At 44.8% G+C, this 21,257-nt stretch overlaps 1 protein-coding gene across 1 annotated transcript in view; it reads right to left on the bottom strand.

Annotated features, from left to right (window-relative positions):
- The window catches only part of LOC120994812 (4-hydroxyphenylpyruvate dioxygenase), a 150,452-nt gene that overhangs the window by 34,665 nt on the left and 94,530 nt on the right, over positions 1–21,257 (bottom strand). Inside the window, exons 7-8 of the mRNA XM_040423639.1 lie at positions 12,339–12,428; positions 11,922–12,028 (exon numbers count right to left, since the gene is read on the bottom strand). Of these exons, the coding sequence (XP_040279573.1) occupies positions 11,922–12,028; positions 12,339–12,428 (197 nt within the window). The remainder of the gene's footprint in view (positions 1–11,921; positions 12,029–12,338; positions 12,429–21,257) is intronic.

Here is a 21,257-nt window from a genome sequence, read left to right as displayed (position 1 = left end):
CGTGACTCCCGCAGTGGACTCATGCGAGTGAAACAGCCCTTTCTATCTTAAAATGTTACTCCTTACTTTTTACACCACCCCTTTACTGAATGAAAACTGAGACAATTTTTTGTAACTTTTTAGTCTCAGTTGATAATCTGGAGTGAAGCTAATTACCATAGCAAACCACTCCCACTTCCCCAACCACTTTTCAAAACTAGAGTAAAGCCCCTTTCAGAGGAGCGAGTGTCACACTGCGGCTCGCAGTGAGGCACCCCGCCTGAACTTCCAGCACTGCCAGGGTCGCATAGTCAATATATTAATTATGATTCTAAGTAAGCCTTAGCCCCTATCACACGGGCGACAATTCCACGCAGGTGCAATGCGGGAGGTGAACGCATTGCACCCGCACTGAATCCGGACCCATTCACTTCAATGGGGCTGTGTACATGAGCGGAGATTTCACACATCACTTTGCGTTGCTTGAAAATCGCAGCATGCTCTATATTGTGTGTTTTTTTACGCAACGCAGGCCCCATAGAAATGAATGGGGCTGCTTGAAAATCGCAGCATCCGCAAGCAAGTGCGGATGTGGTGCGATTTCACGCAAGGTTGCTAGGAGATGATCGGGATGGGGACCCGATCATTATTATTTTCCCTTATAACATGGTATAACATGTTACATCCACCAGTTCAGATTTCCTGATGTAGTTTTGGAAGCCAAAATCAGGAGTGCATCACAAGAAGAAATAAAGTACATATACTACTTTTCATCTTTTTTTTTGTCATTCACACCTGGTTTTGCTTCCAAAACCACATCAGGAAACTGACCATGTGGCTGTACCCTTAGGATTTTAATAACATAGTACAACTAATGCTCTGCGCACATCATGTCTAGGGGCTATGTTCTGCACATACACCTGAAATATGCAGCCCCTATTAAGTAAAAAAAAGCTAGTATACAGCATGGTATATTTTATATTTTACCCCATGGCAGACTGTATAAGTGCTGCAGGCCATTTATACAGAAAAAAATAAATTACATAGCCATATATCTTCCCAGCAGATTCCATGAGGAAATGTTTTTGGCAACCATCAGGTCTATGAAGTTTTAGGGCTCATGCACACAAATGTATTTTCTTTCAGTGTCCGTTTTTTTTTGTTTTTTTTTGGGGACGATATACGGAACCATTCATTTCAATGGGTCCGCAAAAAAAATGGAAGGTACTCAGTGTGCATTCCATTTCTGTATGTCCGTGTTTCCGTTCTGCAAAAAAAAAGAACATGTCCTATTATTGTCTGCATTACGGACAAGGATAGTACTGTTCTATTAGGGGCCAGCTGTTCCGTTCCGCAAAATGCGGAATGCACACGGACGTCATCTGTATTTTTTGCGGACCGCAAAATACATACGGTCGTGTGAACAAGCCCTTATGGACCTGTTCAGTACTATAGTACACACAGATTGTTGTGTGAACACAGTCCTTGAGATGCAGCCAGTGGCGTAGCTAAAAATGACTGGGCCCCACAGCAGATCTTTTTATGGGGCCCCCTCCCCCAGTAATTTTTTTGCAACCCCCTCCTTTCATGCCGCCCCCATTCCTGTGACTAGTAAAGATCGCTCTCTCAGACCAGGGCCGGCAGCTGTTCCATCCGTTTTCTACACTGTCTATACTGCCACTGTATATAATATATTTGTGTAATACTGTTGAGGGGGCCCTGACAAAGTCTTTAGTCCTCCTCCTCCTGGATGGGTCCCCTTCTGTTCAGGGCCCCAAAGCAGCCGCTTCCCTGTAGCTACGTACGCCCCTGGATGCAGCTGTCTTCTAATATGCCATTGCTTCTTCATGCACATTGTTACTGTGTGAGAAAAAGGAAAAAGCCTGGTACCGTGTTAGCCAATAGAAAACTAGTTTAGTGCTCTCATTAAGAGCAACAAAATAAGAGTATTGCAGTTTTATACCTTGTAATGGCTAACAAAAATAGAAGTAAATGATGTTACATAGAGAGCTTTTGGGAGCATCACCAGTCCCTTCAACAGCCGTACTACAAAAATATATGAAGAAACAGCAATATATACAGTGCCTTGCAAAAGTAATCACCCCCCTTGAATTTTTTTCGTATTTTGTTACATTACAGACTTAAGTTCAATGTTTTGTTAATCTGAATTTTATGTGATGGATCAGAACACAATAGTCTAAGTTGATGAAGTAAAATGAGAAAACTATATAAATAAAACTATTGTTTAGAAATAGAAAACAGAAATTTGGCATGTGCGTATGTATTCACCCCCTTTGTTAGGAAGCCCACATAAAGCTCTGAATTACCTTCAGAAGTCACAAAATTTGTGAAATGGAAGTCCATCAAAAGTTACCAATCTAAGTGTCACATGATCTGTCATTACCTATACACACCTTTTTTGAAAGGCCCCAGTGGCTGCAACTCTAAGCATGAGGCATCACTACCAAACACTGGCCATGAAGACCAAGGAACTCTCCAAACCATAAGGGACAATGAGTGTGAAGATACAAGTCAGAGGTTAGATTATTAAAAAATATCCAAATCTTTGATGATCCACCCAGGATCACCATCAAATCTATCATAACCAAATGGAAAGACATGGCACAACATGCAAACTTGCCAAGAGACGGCCGCCCACCAAAATTCACGGACCGGGCAAGGAGGGCATTAATCAGAGAGGCAGCACAGAGACCTAAGGTAACCCTGGAGGAGCTACAGAGTTCCACAGCAGAGACTGGAGTATCTGTACATAGGACGACAATAAGCCGTACGCTCCATAGAGTTGGGCTTTATGGCAGAGTGGCCAGAAGAAAGACATTTCTTTCAGCTAAAAACAATAAGGCACGTTGTGAGTTTGCGAAAAGGCACGTGGGAGACTCACTCCCAAAATGTATGGAGGAAGGTGCTCTCGTCTGATGAGACTAAAATTTAACTTTTCGGCCATCAAAGAAAACGCTGTGCTTGGCGCAAACCCAACACATCACATCACCCAAAGAACACCATCCCCACAGTGAAACATGGTGGTGGCAGCATCATGATGTGGGGATGTTTTTAAGCAGCCGGGACTAGGAAACTGGTCAGAGTTGAGGGAAAGATGGATGGTGCTAAATACAGGGATATTCTTGAGCAAAACCTGTACCACTCTGTGCGTGATTTGAGGCTAGGACGGAGTTCACCTTCAGCAGACAATGACCCCAAACACATTGCTAAAGCAACACTTGAGTGGTTTAAGAGTGAAACATGTAATGTGTTGGAATGGCCTAGTCCAAAGCCCAGATCTCAATCCAATAGAAAATCTTGGTCAGACTTAAAGATTGCTGTTCACAAAGCGCAGACCATCCAACTTTAAGGAACTGAGAAGTTTTGCAAGGAGGAATGGCAAAAATCCCAGTGTAAGATGTGGCAAGCTCATAGAGACTTATCCAAAGTGACTTGGATCTGTGATAGCCGCAAAAGGTGGCTCTACAAAATATTGACTTTAGGGGGGTGAATAGTTATGCACATTGACCTTTTCTGTTATTTTGTCCTATTTGTTGTTTGCTTCACAATAAATAAATAAAAAACATCTTCAAAGTTGTGGGCATGTTCTGTAAATTAATTGATGCAAATCCTCAAACAATCCATGTTAATTCCAGGTTGTGAGGCACCAAAATACGAAAAAAGTCAAGGGGGGTGAATACTTTTGCAAGGCACATTTTAAAAACAACAGATCTTGAGAATGAGTCCTTAATTATCTTACAGATAAGGGGTGTGAAAGTTTTATGGTCTCTAAATTGATGTTATCTCAGAGACCTGGTGCCCTGACTATGTCTATAGAAGACTCTTTAGATCTTGTAGTGTGTCATATATCCTTGGGACAAATTCAGTCCAGTATAGTAGTCAAAGTGTCAAGCAGTGTTATAAATTTGTATTCTCACATTCATGTATTCTTCATTGTGTCCTGGGCTACAGAAATGCTTACCCACAGGAAAGTGTAGCTTTTTCTCCTGAGGCCTCATGCACACGACCGTTGTGTGCATCCGTGGCCGTTGTGCCGTTTTCCGTTTTATTTCGCGGACCCATTGACTTTCAATGGGTCCGTGGAAAAATCGGAAAATGCACCGTTTTGAAGCCGCATCCGTGATCCGTGTTTCCTGTCCGTCAAAAAAATATGACCTTCCTATTTTTATGACTGGACAACGTTCAATTCAATGGGTCCGTGAAAGAACACGGATGCACACAAGATTTGCATCCTCGTCCGTGATCCGTGGCCGAGTTACTTCCTACAGACGATCCGAAGATCCTTCGGCATAAAACATTTACATATCCGACAGTATATTCTAACACAGAGTTATTCCCATAGTGAAGGGGGACTCTTCTAGATAGAAAAAACTACGAACAGGTACATTCTGCCCCCTTCTGCCTTGCATCACCCAAACACTTACAGGGGTCTGTGAACCGCACAATAAACCCCTCAGTGCTGCACCTGAGGGGTTCATTGGCATATCATAGCCCCCTAAAAGAGATCATGGGCTGCCAGGCAGCAGGGGGCAACCCCCCACCCTCCCCAGATTTAATTTCATTGGTGGCCAGTGCGGCCCCCCACCCTCCCTCTAATGTATTAATCATAGGTGGCACAGTGTGCGCCCCCCCCCCCGCCCCCCCTCCCTCTATTGTATTATTTACATTGTGGCACAGAGTGCGGCCCCCCCTCCCTCCCTCTACTGTATTATTTTCATTGGTGGCACAGTGTGCGGCCCCCCCGCCCCCCTTCCCTCTATTGTAATATTATCATTGTGGCACAGTTTGCGTCCCCCCCCCGGCCCCCCCACCCTCCCTCTATTGTATTATTTACATAGGTGGCACAGTGTGCGGCCTCCCTTACTTAGGCAATATTAGAAGCATCATAATTACCTGCTGCGCTGTCTGTGACCCGGCCGGGAGTCTCCTCCTACTGTAAGTGACAGATCATTAAGCAATGCGCCGCACAGACCTGACACTTACCAGTAGGATGAGCTCCCGTCCGTCACAGACAGCGCAGCAGGTAAGTATGATGCTTCTAATATTGCTAAGAAACCATGGCAACCAGGACTGCAGTAGCGTCCTGGTTACCGATCGGAGCCCCAGCGATTAAACTGGGACTCCGATCGGAACTCTCCGCTGCCACTAATGATCGGGGGGGGGGGGGGGAGGGGGGAGGCCGCACACTGTGCCACCAATGAAAATAATACAATAGAGGGAGGGGGGGCCGCACACTGTGCCACCAATGAAAATAATACAATAGAGGGAGGGAGGGGGGGCCGTACACTGTGCAACCAATGAAAATAATACAATAGAGGGAGGGGGGCCGGGGGGGGCTGCACAGTGTGCCACCAATGAAATTAATACAATAGAGGGAGGGAGGGGGGTCTGCCCCCTGCTGCCTGGCAGCCCCTGATCTCTTACAGGGGACTATGATACGCACAATTAACCCCCCTCAGGTGCAGCACCTGAGGGGTTAATTGTGCGGATCACAGCCCCCTGTAAGAGATCGGGTGCTGCCAGGCAGCAGGGGGCAGTCATGTACACAGTTCTTAGTATATTCTAACTTGAAGCATCCCCATCACCATGGGAACGCCTCTGTGTTAGAATATACTGTCGGATCTGAGTTTCACGCTCTAACTCATATCCGACAGTATATTCTAACATAGAGGCGTTCCCATGGTGATGGGGACGCTTCAAGTTAAAATATACCATCGGATTGGAGAAAACTCTGATCCGATGGTATAATAGGGACGCCTGACTTTACATTGAAAGTCAATGGGGGACGGATCCGTTTGCAATTGCACCATATTGTGTCAACGTCAAACGGATCTGTCCCCATTGACTTGCATTGTAAGTCAGGATGGATCCGTTTGGGTCAGCACGGCCAGGCAGACACCAAAACGAAAAAATGTTCATGTCCGTGGATCCTCCAAAAATCAAGGAAGACCCACGAACGAAAAAACGGTCACGGACCTACGGACCCTGTTTTTGCGGACCTTAAAAAAAAATGGTCGTGTGCATGAGGCCTTAAAAGGGAACCTGTCATCAACTTTATGCTGCCCATACTAACAGCAGAATAAAGTAGAGACAGGTGAGTTGATTTCAACGGTCTGTCATTTATAAGTTAAAAGTAAGTGGTTGCCGAGAACCAACATCACAATCATTGCAGACTAGGCCTGGAAAAGAGTCCCGGCCACCTGAGAAGAGTCCTGGTTATTCATGAATTCCTGCTCTCTTTACCCACCAGTTTTCTCCCTTTCTCTGAGAACTTATAACCATCAGCAGATGGGTGAGAAAGCAGGAGATTATGAATAACCATGACTCTTCTCAGGTAGATTTGACTCTTTTACAGGCCTGAGCTGCAATGATTTTGATGCTGGTTCTCGGCAACCACTTACTATTAGCTCATGAGTGACACACCGCTGAAATCAGCATTTCTGTCACTAATTTATGCTGTCCTCAGTGAGGTCAGCATAAAGTTGATGACAGGTTCCCTTTAAGGCCTTTTGCACACGACCGTATAGCTTTTTCTGTATTTTGCGTTCTGTTTTTCATGGATCCATTGTTCCGTTTTTTGTTTATGTTGTTTCCGTTCCGTAGTTCCACATAAAATCTCCGTATGATTTTCGTATGCGATCCGTTGTTTGCGGATCGCAAACAGAAACATATAATTTTAAATCGTTATTATAATGTACAGTAATGTGTTTTAACAGTATACACATGGGCACAGTGGGCATGGATCCTCAAAAAACGGATAACATACGGATGTGTTCCGTATGCATTCCGTATTTTTTTGCAGACCCATTGACTTGAATGGAGCCACGTATCGTTATTTGCGGGCAATAATAGGACAAGTTCTATCTTTCAGCTGAACGGATATACAGAAATATGGAAACGGAATGCATACGGAGTACATTCCGTTTTTTTTGCATAACCATTGAAATGAATGGTTCTGCATACGGACCGCAAACGGAATTTGCAAAAACGGAACTGAAATGGAAAAAAATATGTTTGTGTGCAAGAGGCCTTATTGTGTGGCGATGGGACCTCATCCTTGCATTGAGTTTCTGTCCTGTTTCTCCAACGTAGAGGCCTCCAACAGGGCATTTAGTGCAGAGAATCAGATCCGACAGGGATGAGCATTTACAACATCTGAAAAGGACATTTTTACACCAGGGCTATCATCCTGCTTCAATTGAAGATCAGATCACGAGAGCCATTAAAAGGTATCAAACCTGCAATACTCTTAGGCCTCATGCACACAACTGTATGTGTTTTGCGGTCCCCAAAAAATGGATCTGAAAAAAATACGGATGACGTCCGTGTGCATTCCGTATTTTGCGGAATAGAACATCTGTCCCCTAATAGAACAGTACTATCCTTGTCCGTAATGCGGACAATAATAGGACATGTTCTATTTTTTTGCGGAACAGAAATACGGACATACGGAAATGGAATGCACACAGAGTAACTTCAGTTTTTTTTGCGGACCCATTGAAATGAATGGTCCTGTATACGGTCCTCAAAAAAACCAGAATGGACACGGAAAGAATATATGTTCGTGTGCACGAGCCCTTATTTTGTTTCTCTTAGGCCTCCTGCACACGAACGTTGTGTGCACCCGTGGCCGTTGTGCCGTTTTCCGCTTTTTTTCACAGACCCATTGACTTTCAATGAGTCCGTGGAAAAATCGGAAAATGCACCGTTTTGCAGCCGCATCCGTGATCCGTGTTTCCTGGCCGTGAAAAAAATATGACCTGTCCTATTTTTTTCACGGCCAACGGTTCACGGACCCATTCAAGTCAATGGGTCCGTGAAAGAACACGGATGCACACAAGATTGGCATCCGTGTCCGTGATCCGTGGCCGTAGGTTAGTTTTTATACAGACGGATCCGAAGATCCGTCTGTATAAAAGCTTTTTCAAAGCTGAGTTTTCACTTCGTGAAAACTCAGAACCGACAGTATATTCTAACACAGAAGCGTTCCCATGGTGATGGGGATGCTTCTAGTTAGAATACACTACAAACTGTGTACAAGACTGCCCCCTGCTGCCTGGCAGCACCCGATCTCTTACAGGGGGCCGTGATCAGCACAATTAACCCCTTCAGGTGCGGCACCTGAGGGGTTAATTGTGCTGATCACGGCCCCCTGTAAGAGATCAGGGCTGCCAGGCAGCAGGGGGCAGACCCTCCCCCCCCTCCCCAGTTTAAATATCATTGGTGGCCAGTGCGGCCCCCCCCCCCCCCCCCCCTCTATTGTAATTATTCGTTGGTGGCACAGTGTGCGCCCCCCCTCCCTTCCCCTCTTGTAATAATTCGTTGGTGGCACAGTGTGCGCCCCCCCCCCCTCCCTCCCTCTATTGTAATAATTCGTTGGTGGCACAGTGTGCGCCCCCCATCGCCCCCCCCCTCCCTCTATAGCATTAACAACATTGGTGGCCAGTGTGCGGCCTCCCATCTCCCCCCCCCCCCCATCATTGGTGGCAGCGGAGTTCCGATCGGAGTCCCAGTTTAATCGCTGGGGCTCCGATCGGTAACCATGGCAACCAGGACGCTGGTTGCCATGGTTACTTAGCAATAGTACAATAGTAGAAGATTCATACTTACCGGCTGCTGCAATGTTCGTGTCCGGCCGGGAGCTCCACCTACTGGTAAGTGTCATTGCTAAATGAACTGTCACTTACCAGTAGGAGGAGCTCCCGGCCGGAAGCAGACATCGCAGCTCCCAGGTAAGTATGAATCACTACTGCTAGTAACCCGCTGCCACCAATGATGGGGGGGGGGGCTAGATGGGAGGCCGCACACTGGCCACCAATGTTGTTAATGCTATAGAGGGAGGGGGGCCAATGGGGGGCGCACACTGTGCCACCAACGATTACAATAGAGGGAGGAAGGGGGGGGGGGGGCGCACACTGTGCCACCAACGATTACAATAGAGGGAGGAAGGGGGGGGGGCGCACACTGTGCCACCAAGGAATTATTACAATAGAGGGAGGAAGGGGGGGGGGGCTGCACTGGCCACCAATGATATTCAAACTGGGGAGGGGGGGGGTCTGCCCCCTGCTGCCTGGCAGCCCTGATCTCTTACAGGGGGAGATGATAGCACAATTAACCCCTTCAGGTTAATTGTGCTGATCACAGCCCCCTGTAAGAGATCGGATGCTGCTAGGCAGCAGGGGGCAGTCATGTACACAGTTTGTAGTATATTCTAACTAGAAGCGTCCCCATCACCATGGGAACGCCTCTGTGTTAGAATATACTGTCGGAAATGAGGTTTCACGATCTAACTCATATCCGACAGTATATTCTAACATAGAGGCGTTCCCATGGTGATGGGGACGCTTCAAGTTAAAATATACCATCGGATTGGAGAAAACTCCGATCCGATGGTATAAAAGGGACTCCAGACTTTACATTGAAAGTCAATGGGGACGGATCCGTTTGAAATGGCACCATATTGTGTCAACGTCAAACGGATCCGTCCCCATTGACTTGCATTGTAATTCAGGACGGATCCGTTTGGCTCCGCACGGCCAGGCGGACACCAAAACGACTTTTTTTTCATGTCCGTGGATCCTCCAAAAATCAAGGAAGACCCACGGACGAAAAAACGGTCACGGATCACGGAAAAACGGGACCCGTTTTTGCGGACCGCAAAAAAATACGTTCGTGTGCAGGAGGCCTTAATAAGAGCACTAAACTAGTTCACTGTGTAGAGTGAATGATAAAAGGTGACCAGTTTTATTATATAACTGCATTGCAGTAGTGTATATGTTGCCTTTTGACTATGCAAACATGGCTCCTTTTAGTGATTCTGATGTTTGTGATACACCTTTCTGTTAAAATCATTGAGGCTGGTTTCACACGTAGGGTTTTTTGTGTTATTCACATATTTTGGAGTGATTATGCCAGATTTCTTTTATATGGCCACATGTTACTTTGTAGTGAATAATGAAAATGTTTTTTCTTGTTTTTTGCATTGCTGTTGTGCGTTTTTTAGCATTTTTGTCAAAACACAACATGCTGTAGTTTTTTTGGTTTTTTTTTCAGGTGTTTTACTTAAAACAGTCTCTGGAAATTGAAAAACACCTAAAAAATTCCTTTTTTCAGTATACAATAAAAAAAATACACAAAATAGATGCAAAGAATGCCACCGGAAAAAAAAGAATGCAAACAAAAATTATTTGTGAAGGAAGACTTAAGGGCTCATGCACACGACCATGCAGTTTTTTGCTGTACGCAAATTGCGGATCCGCAAAAAAAGGATGCCGCCCGTGTGACTTCCGCAATTTGCGGAACGGAACAGGAGGCCCATTATAGAGATGCCTATTCTTGTCTGCAAAACGGACAAGAATAGGACATGTCTCATAAATTTTGCGGGGTCATGGAATGGAGCAATGGATGTGGACAGCACACAAAGTGCTGACTGCATCTTTTGCGGACCCATTGAAATGAATGGTTCCGTATACGGACCGTATACGAAATCAAAATACGGTCCGTATACGGAACGCAAGAAACATTCGTGTGCATGAGCCCTAAGGCTGGTTTCATACCTTTTATTTTTTTTTTGCTTTTTGCATTTTTTTTACTTGCATTTATTGCTCCATTATTACCTTAATTTGTTTACTATAACTAGATGCTACTTTAAAGTCTATAGTTAATTATAAAAGTCACAATAGACAAAGGGGTCTTTTGCATGGTGTTTTTTGCGTTGTGCTTGTGCGTTTTTAGAGGTTTTGGCATTGGTGACAAAATGCAGCATGCTCTAGGTATAGCATTTTTACAGGCATTTTTCCAGTAGAAATCTATGGAAGATTAAAAATGCCTAAAAAAAACACCTTTTCTAGGTATACAGTTTAAAATATGTACAAAACGTGAAAAAAAGCACATGAACTTTTTAGCAAATGACATTTATCATGTAGAGAAAGTGAATACAAGGCACTTACTAATGTATTGTGATTATCCATATTGCTTTCTTTGCTGGCTAGATTCAAGTTTCCATCACATTATAAACTGCTCGTTTCCATGGTTAGGACCACCCTGTAATCCTGCAGCGATGGTCGTGCTTGCAGACTATGGGAAAAAGCACCAGCCTATGTGCGCTCCCACAGTCCTGCCTTGTATGAACTTTCTCTACATGATAAATGCCACTTTTGGAAGTGAGACAAAAAGGAAGCATGATCAATATAAGGCCTATTGCACACGACCGTATGGCTTTTTCAGTGTTTTGCGGTCCGTTTTTCACGGATCCGTTGCTCCGTTTTTTGTTTCCATTGTGTTTCCGTTTTTCCGTATGGCATATACAGTATACAGTAATTACATAGATAAAATTGGGCTGGGCATAACATTTTCAATAGATGGTTCAGCAAAAAATGGAACGGAAACGGAAGACATACGGATGCATTTCTGTATGTGTTCCGTTTTTTGGCGGACCCATTGACTTGAATGGAGCCACGGAACGTGATTTGCGGGCAATAATAGGACATGTTCTATCTTTAAACGGAACGGAAATACGGAAACGGAATGCATACGGAGTACATTCAGTTTTTTTTTGCGGAACCATTGAAATGAATGGTTCCGTATACGGACCGTATACGTAATGCAAAAAACGGCCAGTATATGGAGGAAAGAAACGGTCGTGTGCAGGAGGCCTAACCGAAAGGCTGGGGCCTTGTCATTGGATTTAAGTGAGCTGCATCCTAAAAACAATTGCACAGACTTCTGTTTAGTATTAGTAATAATAGTCATAGATGAGTTTGGTTGTCTGTAAAGACTATAACTAAACCTATAAAATATAAAACACGTCATTATCCATGTTTTGTGTATACAGAAACGTCTCTTTAATAGTTTTGTATGAAACATTGTGTTTCTCATTTATTTCAGTAACATTATACATGTTTTACCGCAGTCTTACTCACAGCGAAGATAACATTGGGTCACTGAACATAGGCTTTTTAAAACCTGGAAGGAAGACACCTTGATATGGCCCCAGGTATTCAATGAGTGTATGTGTAGTATCTCCATACTGCAAAAAAAGAAAAAAAAAATGAAATAGTAGCATATGTATTCAGCAGCTACCAGTTCTATCATTAGTCCTAGAAAGAATTTCCTCCAGGCAAATAGCCTAGGAAGCGAAATGAAGTCCCCCTCCCAGTCACTGTCAGAAGGGAAAACTGCCTCATCAGAGAGAAGTCAGTGATCAAAGCGAAGAGTTTAATCACTGGACAAAGCAGAGCCTGAGGGATAAGAGAAACAAATGGTAGCTCTCCATAATATCTGGTGTCAGGAAAGAAACTGATAATTCAATCAGCCCTAAAGAGAGCGTCAGAACCTACCGTCTGCAGGACCGCATATTTTACTCTGCCTCCTTCATCCTCTTCAATCCAAGGCTCGTTTACAACCACAGCTCCGTGTTCTTTGGCTTTCTTTAAACACACAAAGTCAAGAATCAATGTCTGCATGGTGTAACCTCTAACATTTGAAAACATAATTCAATTCAAGCAAATATTCAACTAGATTTGGTTGGAGATTGAACCCCCTATCCGTTTAGATGACTTCGGTGATTTTCTTTATGCACGGACAGGGCTGCCTGAAGTAGGATTGAGGTTCCACACATGCAGCACCACCCATAAATGCTGGAATGGCTGGTTTACATTCGGGGACTATCTCCTCCTCCTTAAAAAATGGGGGGCTTTAGTAATGGGAACTTGGTGGTGACATTCTGGATATCTAGTCTCCAACCAAAACTTTAGTTACTGGCTGGAAATTGATATTAAAGGGGTTCTGCAGTAAAAATATGTGGCTGCTCACATATTTTCCAAGCCCAGCATCACGGGAAGCGTTTTGGCATCCCCCACGTCTGGCCACCGTCATCTAAGACTTGAAAAAGGAGCCTTGTATGCTACGAAACGCGTTGTCATCCTTGAATAAACTGAAGTTCACATCCTTATTTCGTCTGGTTGTTCAGTCGCGCCGACAAAGTGTCTTCACGGAGGGTGGATCTCCACGTAGGCCCCACCCTCTCCAATTTCATTACCCACCTCCCAGGGGCTGTCAACCCGTTCTAGTGAGGATCAGACGACACTGGCAGCACCGACCTCTTACCAACACCTGTGTACACTAGGGTTGTGCCTACGGTTGCACAACCACTTAAGGTGAGCCTAATCATCCTAAATTTCCTTTTCTCTACCATACATACTACCCTATGAGTGCCTCTACTTTCCTTGTTGCCAAATTTGCGATATTTTCCATAAGAGGAGTGGCGTGTAGCATGAGAACAAGAACATTTATCTACTAATGGTGTGCTGTGTGGCCTTTTCTAAGATCCCCTTATAGCTGCAGAATAGCGGCCTTCTACTCCTGTATGGTTTTCCAGAAAGGAGTAGGAGAGGTAGCCAATCATGCAGTTATCTTTATGCAGATAAACTACAATGGAGAGGATTGCATGAATGATGTCTTCCTTTTTTGAGCTCCAGAGAATGGAAAGGTGGACCCCATTCTCCTGATAAATGGGAGTACTGGACTTGTAACCAGCACCTATTTATAGCATATACTTTCCATATGCCATAAATGTCTCAGGAGGTAATATAACTTTAAGTTTTATTGCCGCCCTTGGGATTGGTTCAAGCCGACAATGTGGCCCTTAGGCTGGAAAAGGTTGTGCATCCCTGCATTAGACAAATGTTGGCCCACTACAAAATGTATGAAGTTGAACCTTAAAGAGTAACTAACCTTTTTATAACTTTCTTTCAAACTGTTCTAAATAGCCCACAAATGATTTTTGTAATGTATTTTATTAATCAACTATGCTGTTTTCCTACTCAAAAAGGACCCAAAGTCCTGGATATTACCACTTCTTAAGAGGACCGGTCACCACAAAATGCAATAAAATCTGAAAGCAGCATGTTGTAGACTAAGATTGATATATTGATTTGTGGGAAAAGATTCAGTAAAACTTGTAATTTATACATTTATATCTTTGCTTTTTCCACTTCCTGTAAACAGCTATCGGTACAGGGAAGAAAACCGCAATCATAATTGACATGCTATTTAATTTGAAATCCAAGCGGCAGGTCAATTTCCGCACAGAAAAAAACTACAAAGTGTACATGAGATTAGTGTAATCTCACACACTTCGCTGGTACTATAATACGCTGCGTTTTCCCCCGCACAGGAATCTGCACAGAAAAACTGCATGTAATCCGCAACGTGTCCAGGAGGCCTTAATGGCTGCACAGTAACCTTCAAAACCCCCGCTCAGCTAAATCCTGGACATTCATTTAGGAAAGGTATTTCTACAGGTTCAGATCCTTTTGGCCTAAAATAGGAACACCTTACAATGGAGCGTAAAAACCTAGAGGGTTCAGCTTACATTTGTGTTTTTATAGTATATCCATTTTATAAATTGTATGGATAGTTTTTTATTGACCATATTTTTAAGAACCAAAATTTTGGAATCTGTTAGGAGCACAAATATTCTGTTGAAAATACAGTTCATTCATTTAAAAAAAAAAAAAGACTAAATTAGCAAATAAACATGAAGCAAGATTTCTAGTGAAAGAGGTCTTTTATTGCCATAAACCTGGTATGTGTCATACAAGGCTTTCCTTCCCTTAATGTTACGTCACGGTAAGAACTCACTTTCCCTCTCTGCAATATAAGTATATAAGGATTTTTATTGGAGCCATTTTTTCAGACAGTATGTCACTTTTCCAAATTTCCAATATGTGTTTTAAGTTTACCATGATGCTATATTACTCATTGCTGTTGCAGAGTAAGGCCTCATGCACAAGACCTTATGTATTTTGTGGTCTGCAAACCACAGATCTGCAATATACGGATACCAGCCATGTGCATGCCACATTTTTTGCCGTCCCAATAGTAAAAAATGCCTATTCTTGTCTGCAAAATAGACAAGAATAGGACTTGTTCTATAATTTGTGGGATGGACACATGGATGATGTCCGTGTGCTGTCTGCAATCTTTGTGTCCCATATAAATGAATACCGTAGGTCCTCGTCCAAACTACAAAAAATGCGCATCGGATGCAGACCAAAAATACAGTAGTGTGCATGAGGCCTAATCCTAGAAATCACCTGAACAGTGAAGCAAAGAATTAGTGTAGCTCAGTAATAGTCTATGACCATCATTATACAAGGGAAAAAACTAGGTAAGAGCAGAATCCATAAGTAGTTGTGTAATAAACTTCAAAGAAATGTGAAATCCTAAATACTGTGTCATAGGACATAAAGCAAACTTCTTTAAGAGGACCTGTCACCAATAAATGCAATGCAATATGACTGCAGCATGTTGAGAGCAGGAGGAGCTGAGCAGATTGATATATAGCTTTTGGGAAAAGATTCAGTAAAACCAGTAATTTATACATGTCTAAATTGCAAATTTTTTCCCCACAAAACTACAGTATCTCACAAAAGAGAGAGTACAATCCTCATATTTTGGTAAATATTTTATTATATCTTTTCATAGGAGAACACTGAAGATCTGACGCTTTGAGACAATGTACAGTAGTCAGTGTACAGCTTGTATAACAGTGTAGATTTGGTGTAGCCTCAAAATAACTCAACACAGCCATTAATGTCTAAACCTCTGGTAACAAAAGTGAGTGCACCCCTAAGTGGAAATGCGTAATAAGCCATTTTTCCTCCGCAGTATCATGTGACTCGTTAGTGTTACAAGGTATCAGGTGTGAATGGGGAGCTGGTCTGTTACATTTGGTGTTATCGCTCTCACATTCTCTCATACTGGTCACTGGAAGTTTAACATGACTCCTCATGGCAAAGAATTCTGTGAGGATCTGAAAAAAAGAATTGTTGCTCCACATAAATATGGCCTAGGCTATAAGAAGATTGCCAACACCCTGAAATTGAGCTGCAGCATGGTGGCCAACCATACAGCGGTTTAACAAGACAGGTTCCACTCAGAGCAGGCCTCACCATGGTCGACCAAAGAAGTCGAGTGCACGTGCTCAGCGTCATAACCAGAGGTTGTCTTTTCAAAATAGATGCAGAGGTTATAGGGGTGGGGGTCAGCCGGTCAGCGCTCAGACCATACGCCGCACACTGCATCAAATTGGTCGTCCCAGAAGGAAGCCTCTTCTAAAGATGATGCACAAGAAAGCCGGCAAACAGTTTGCTGAACACAAGCAGTCTAAGGATATGGATTACTGGAACCATGTCCTGTGGTCTGATGAAACCAAGATAAACTTATTTGGTTCAGATGGTGTCATGTGTGTCTTGCCTACAGTCAAGCATGGTGGTGGGAGTGTCATGGTTTGGAGTTGCATGAGTGCTGCCGGCTGTGGGGAGCTACAGTTCAATGGGGTAACCATGAATGCAAACATGTACTGTGACATACTGAAGCAGAGCATCATCTCCTCCCTTCAGAAACTGAGCGGCAGGGCAGTATTCCAACATGGATTTTGGCCACAGGGGAAACAGCAGGGGACACAACCAGAGAGGAAACTGTAATATACATAAAAAAATATATAGTTCTAATGCATGTACGTATATTGCAATAATACTTCATTTGAAATGCCCTGTTCATTGCATAGCAATACTTTTTGTGGGATACACCATTTAATATGTTCCTTGCACCACTCTTTCTAGATTGGTTGGCGCACTAGTAATCATTCTTGCCTATGTGAAACACACTGAATCTTCTAGTACAAGCATTGTTTTAACAGAGGCCCCTTTACATGGACCGAGCAATGGGGCAGTTATCAGGAAGGGGGTTCCTATAACAGTCATTCTCAATAATTGCCCGTTGTCAAGATGCTGTGGATGAAAGCACCATTGATACAGACACCAAAATCACAGTTTTGGGCAGTGGATCATTCTGTATAAACAGCAATTTGCTGCCCAGAAATCATGAATATGTATGAGGACAAGAGATCACCGGAATGAGGAGTTGTAAATGCAGCACTCACCTCTGCTGATCATTGGGCAGTTATCGGAAACAGTTTGCTCCCAATAATTGTTTGCACAGTCAACCCATGTAAAGGGGATTTTACACTCCATCTTCATCTGATAATTTTGCAAAACAAGGGTAGAACTGGTTATCTAGTGAAGTGAGCTGAACTGATTTCTGGCTGATACATTACATTACCTTGCCCTCTAGTGGACTTTGTAACGAATTGTTAGCAAATGCTACGTAAATCAAATTTTATCTGCCATTTAAAACCAGAGAGCAACACATCATTTTTTTTCTGAACATCATTATGGGGGCGGCCATCTTGACTGAGCTGTTCTTAACAGCATTTAGAAAGCATTAAGAAAATTGCTTTACGACAGCCCCGTGGTCCATAGACACAATGGTCAGGAGAGGACCTCACTGATTTCTATGGTAGAGTTTTCTAGGCATGCTCTGTGACCTGTGCAGTGGTCATTGTACAAAGAAGCGATAGATAAGCTTTGACAATCACCTGTTGTGAATGGTGGACCCTGTCTTATCTATACACAGAGGTGATATCATTACAGGCAGGATTAGAATGACACATAAGCAGGTAACTTCAGTTACGTGATCTTTACAGACCAAGAAGTGGAGCCAATTATTAAAATTTGTGGCCAGTGCGAAAACTGCAGGATTCTATGGTTTTAGTTTAACTCCTTAAAGGGACACTGACAGGCCAAATCAGCATATTTAGTTATATATATATGACATTACAGGTCTTATACAGTCTATTAAAAGCATCTAAGTATCCCCCCTGTCCACCTTATAAATACCGAAAAATAAAGTTTTATAACCTGCCTGTCTCGTCACCAATCTGCCCAAGGCACGGCGTTTCATCTCAAAATGCGCCCAGCCAGCCGCTCCCAACTGCCGTTCTGAAGCCCCGCCCAGCTCATCAATATTCACTTAGCTGGGCGGCGGCTACAACTCTCCACAGTCACGATCCTGCGCATGGGCAATTGAATCCTCCTGGCATCGTTCATGTCTAATTGTCACGAACCGGCAGGACAGGTAGTGAATCCTCTGGACCAGAGAGGCGATGGCGCGGGTAGTACTAGAGGACTGGTTCTAAGCAGTTACTGGTCTTCACCAGAGCCCGCCGCAAGGCGGGATGGATTTGCCGCGGCGGTAACTACCAGGTCGTGTCCCCTAGTAACAACTCGACCTCTCTGGCAGCTCATAAGGCGTGGTGCACAGGGAGAAGGTAAGAGCGTAGTCAGACATAGCAGCGGTCAGGGCAGGCGGCAAAGGTTCAAAGGCGAGTGGACGGTAGCAACGGGTACGGCAACAGGTAAGGCAAACTAAAATCGTAGGGAACACTTTCTCTGAGGCACAAGGCACAAAGATCCGGCAGAAAGCTGTGGGAGGAGAAGGTATAAATGGGCAGTGCACAGGTGCAGCCTAATTAAGTCAGCACTGCCTCTCACAACCTTAACCCTTAACCCCTTTGGACCAGGCACCAATCACTGGTGCACAGGTCCTTTGAATCCAAGAATCCCGGCGCGCGCGCGCCCTAGAGAGCGAGGACGCACACGCCGAGACGCTGGAGTGCTGCCTGGGGGCATACGCTGTGAGCGCTCCGAGGCCAGCAGGGGACCCGGAGCGCTCAGCGTAACAGTACCCCCCCCTTTGGTCTCCCTCCCTTTTTGGTACCGAAGAACTTGCGGATGAGACTGCGGTTCAGGATGTTCTCCTCCGTCTCCCATGACCTCTCCTCAGGACCGCAGCCCTCCCAGTCGACCAAAAAAAATCTTTTCCCTCGGGAGATCTTGGTCGCCAAGATCTCCTTGACAGAGAATATATCGGAGGTACCGGCGACAGGGGTGGGAGAAACAAGCTTGGGAGAAAAACGGTTAAAGACAGCAGGTTTAAGAAGGGAGACATGGAAGGAGTTATGGATTCGGAGGGAGGAAGATGGAGCTGATAAGAAACTTGATTGATACGACTCTTGATTTTATAGGGTCCCAAGAAACGAGGGCCCAACTTGTAACTTGGGACCCTAAATCGGATGTACCTAGAGGAGAGCCACACCTTGTCACCCGGACGAAATTCTGGTGGAGATCTGCGTCTCTTGTCAACTTGAACCTTCATACGGGCGGAAGCCCTGAGGAGAGCAGCGTGGGTTTCTCGCCAGATGGAGGAAAAATCCTGTACAAGACTGTCAACGGCAGGTACAGAAGAAGGAGTGGGAGACTGCGGCAGAGGTGGAAGAGGATGACGGCCAAAAACTACAAGGAAAGGAGACTTGTTAGAGGCAGAGGATTGTTTGTAGTTGTAGGAGAACTCCGCCCAGGGAAGTAGATCAGCCCAGTCGTCATGGCGTGAGGATACAAAGTGACGCAGATAGTCACCCAAAATCTGGTTCACCCGTTTTACTTGGCCGTTAGACTGAGGATGGTACGAAGAAGAAAAGTCCAATTTGATCCCGAGCTGAGCACATAGAGCCCTCCAGAATTTGGAGACGAATTGTACCCCACGATCCGAGACAATATGTTTGGGAAGGCCATGGAGACGGAAGATGTGTTGGAAAAATTGTTTGGCCAACATGGGTGCAGAGGGTAGACCGGGCAGGGGTACAAAGTGAGCCATCTTGGAGAAGCGATCCACCACGACCCAAATAATGGACTTGCCATGGGAGGAGGGAAGATCTGTAATAAAGTCCATGGCGATGTGAGACCAGGGAACTTCAGGAACAGGTAGAGGCAAGAGGAGACCCGCTGGTTTCTGGCGAGGCAATTTATCCCGGGCGCAAATCGTACAGGCCTGGACGAAGTCCGAGACATCTTTCTCCAGAGAAGACCACCAGTACCTTTGGGAGATTAGTTGGAGAGACTTTAGCACCCCTGGATGACCGGCAAAAGGGGAGGCTTGGCCCCACTTGAGAATTCGCAGCCGCTGACGTGGAGGTACGTAGGATTTGCCAGGAGGAAGAAGGCGCAGGTCCACGGGAGTGACTGTAATAAGGCGTTCTGGAGGGATAATATATCGAGGTGTTAACTCGTCGCCCACCACATCAGAGGAACGAGACAGAGCATCTGCCCTAATGTTCTTACAAGCCGGACGGAAATGGATCTCAAAGTTAAAGCGGGCGAAGAACAGAGACCAACGAGCCTGACGGGGATTTAATCTCTGAGCAGAATGGAGATAAGCCAGGTTCTTGTGGTCCGTGAAGATGTACACAGGATGTGTGGCGCCCCCGAGTAAATGTCTCCATTCCTCCAGTGCCAATTTAATAGCCAGCAGTTCCCTGTCCCCAATGGAGTAATTTCTCTCTGCGGAAGAGAATGTTTTAGAAAAGAAGCCACAAGTTGAAGTCTTGCCCCAGGAAGACTTCTGGGTGAGGACAGCTCTGGCTCCCACCGAGGAGGCATCCACTTCAAGAGAGAAGGGCTTGGTGGAATCTGATCTAGAGAGAACGGGTGCAGAGGCAAAGGCGGATTTCAGGGACTGGAAGGCTTCCTCGGCTTGGGAAGGCCAGGATTTGGGGTTAGCTCCTTTTCTAGTGAGGGCCACGATAGGAGCTACCAGAGTGGAATAGTGAGGGATGAATTGCCTGAAGTAATTCGCAAAGCCCAGAAATCTTTGTATGGCTCGGAGACCAGAGGGACGTGGCCAATCCAGAACCGCCGAGAGTTTGGCTGGGTCCATTTGAAGTCCTTGGGCTGAGATAATGTATCCCAGGAAAGGCAGGGAGGTCCGTTCAAAAAGACATTTTTCAAGTTTAGCGTACAGGCGATTTCTCCTAAGACGAGTAAGAACTTGTTGCACATGGACCCGGTGTGGATCCAAATTGGAGGAAAAGATGAGGATATCATCCAGGTATACGACCACACAGGTGTAAAGTAAGTCCCTGAAAATATCATTGACGAATTCCTGGAAGACAGCAGGTGCGTTGCAGAGGTCGAAGGGCATCACCAAATACTCGAAATGGCCGTCCCTTGTGTTAAAGGCGGTCTTCCATTCGTCTCCCTCACGGATACGGATCAGAATATAGGCCCCTCGAAGGTCCAATTTAGTGAAGATCTTAGCCCCTCGGAGACGATCAAATAGCTCAGAGATTAGAGGCAGAGGGTAACGGTTCTTGATGGTAATTTTATTAAGACCTCTGTAGTCAATGCAGGGGCAGAGGGAGCCATCTTTTTTAGTCACGAAGAAAAAACCGGCCCCAGCAGGAGAAGAAGATTTTCTTATGAATCCTCTCTGTAGGTTCTCACGTATATAGTCGGACATGGCAAGAGTCTCAGGAGGTGAGAGAGGATAAATTCTGCCCCGAGGTGGAGTAGAAC

Source organism: Bufo bufo, chromosome 3 (assembly GCF_905171765.1).
Source record: "Bufo bufo chromosome 3, aBufBuf1.1, whole genome shotgun sequence".
NCBI classification, from domain to species: domain Eukaryota; kingdom Metazoa; phylum Chordata; class Amphibia; order Anura; family Bufonidae; genus Bufo; species Bufo bufo.
Note: the sequence above shows the minus strand (reverse complement) of the source record. Positions and strands in the feature narration are given on the sequence as shown.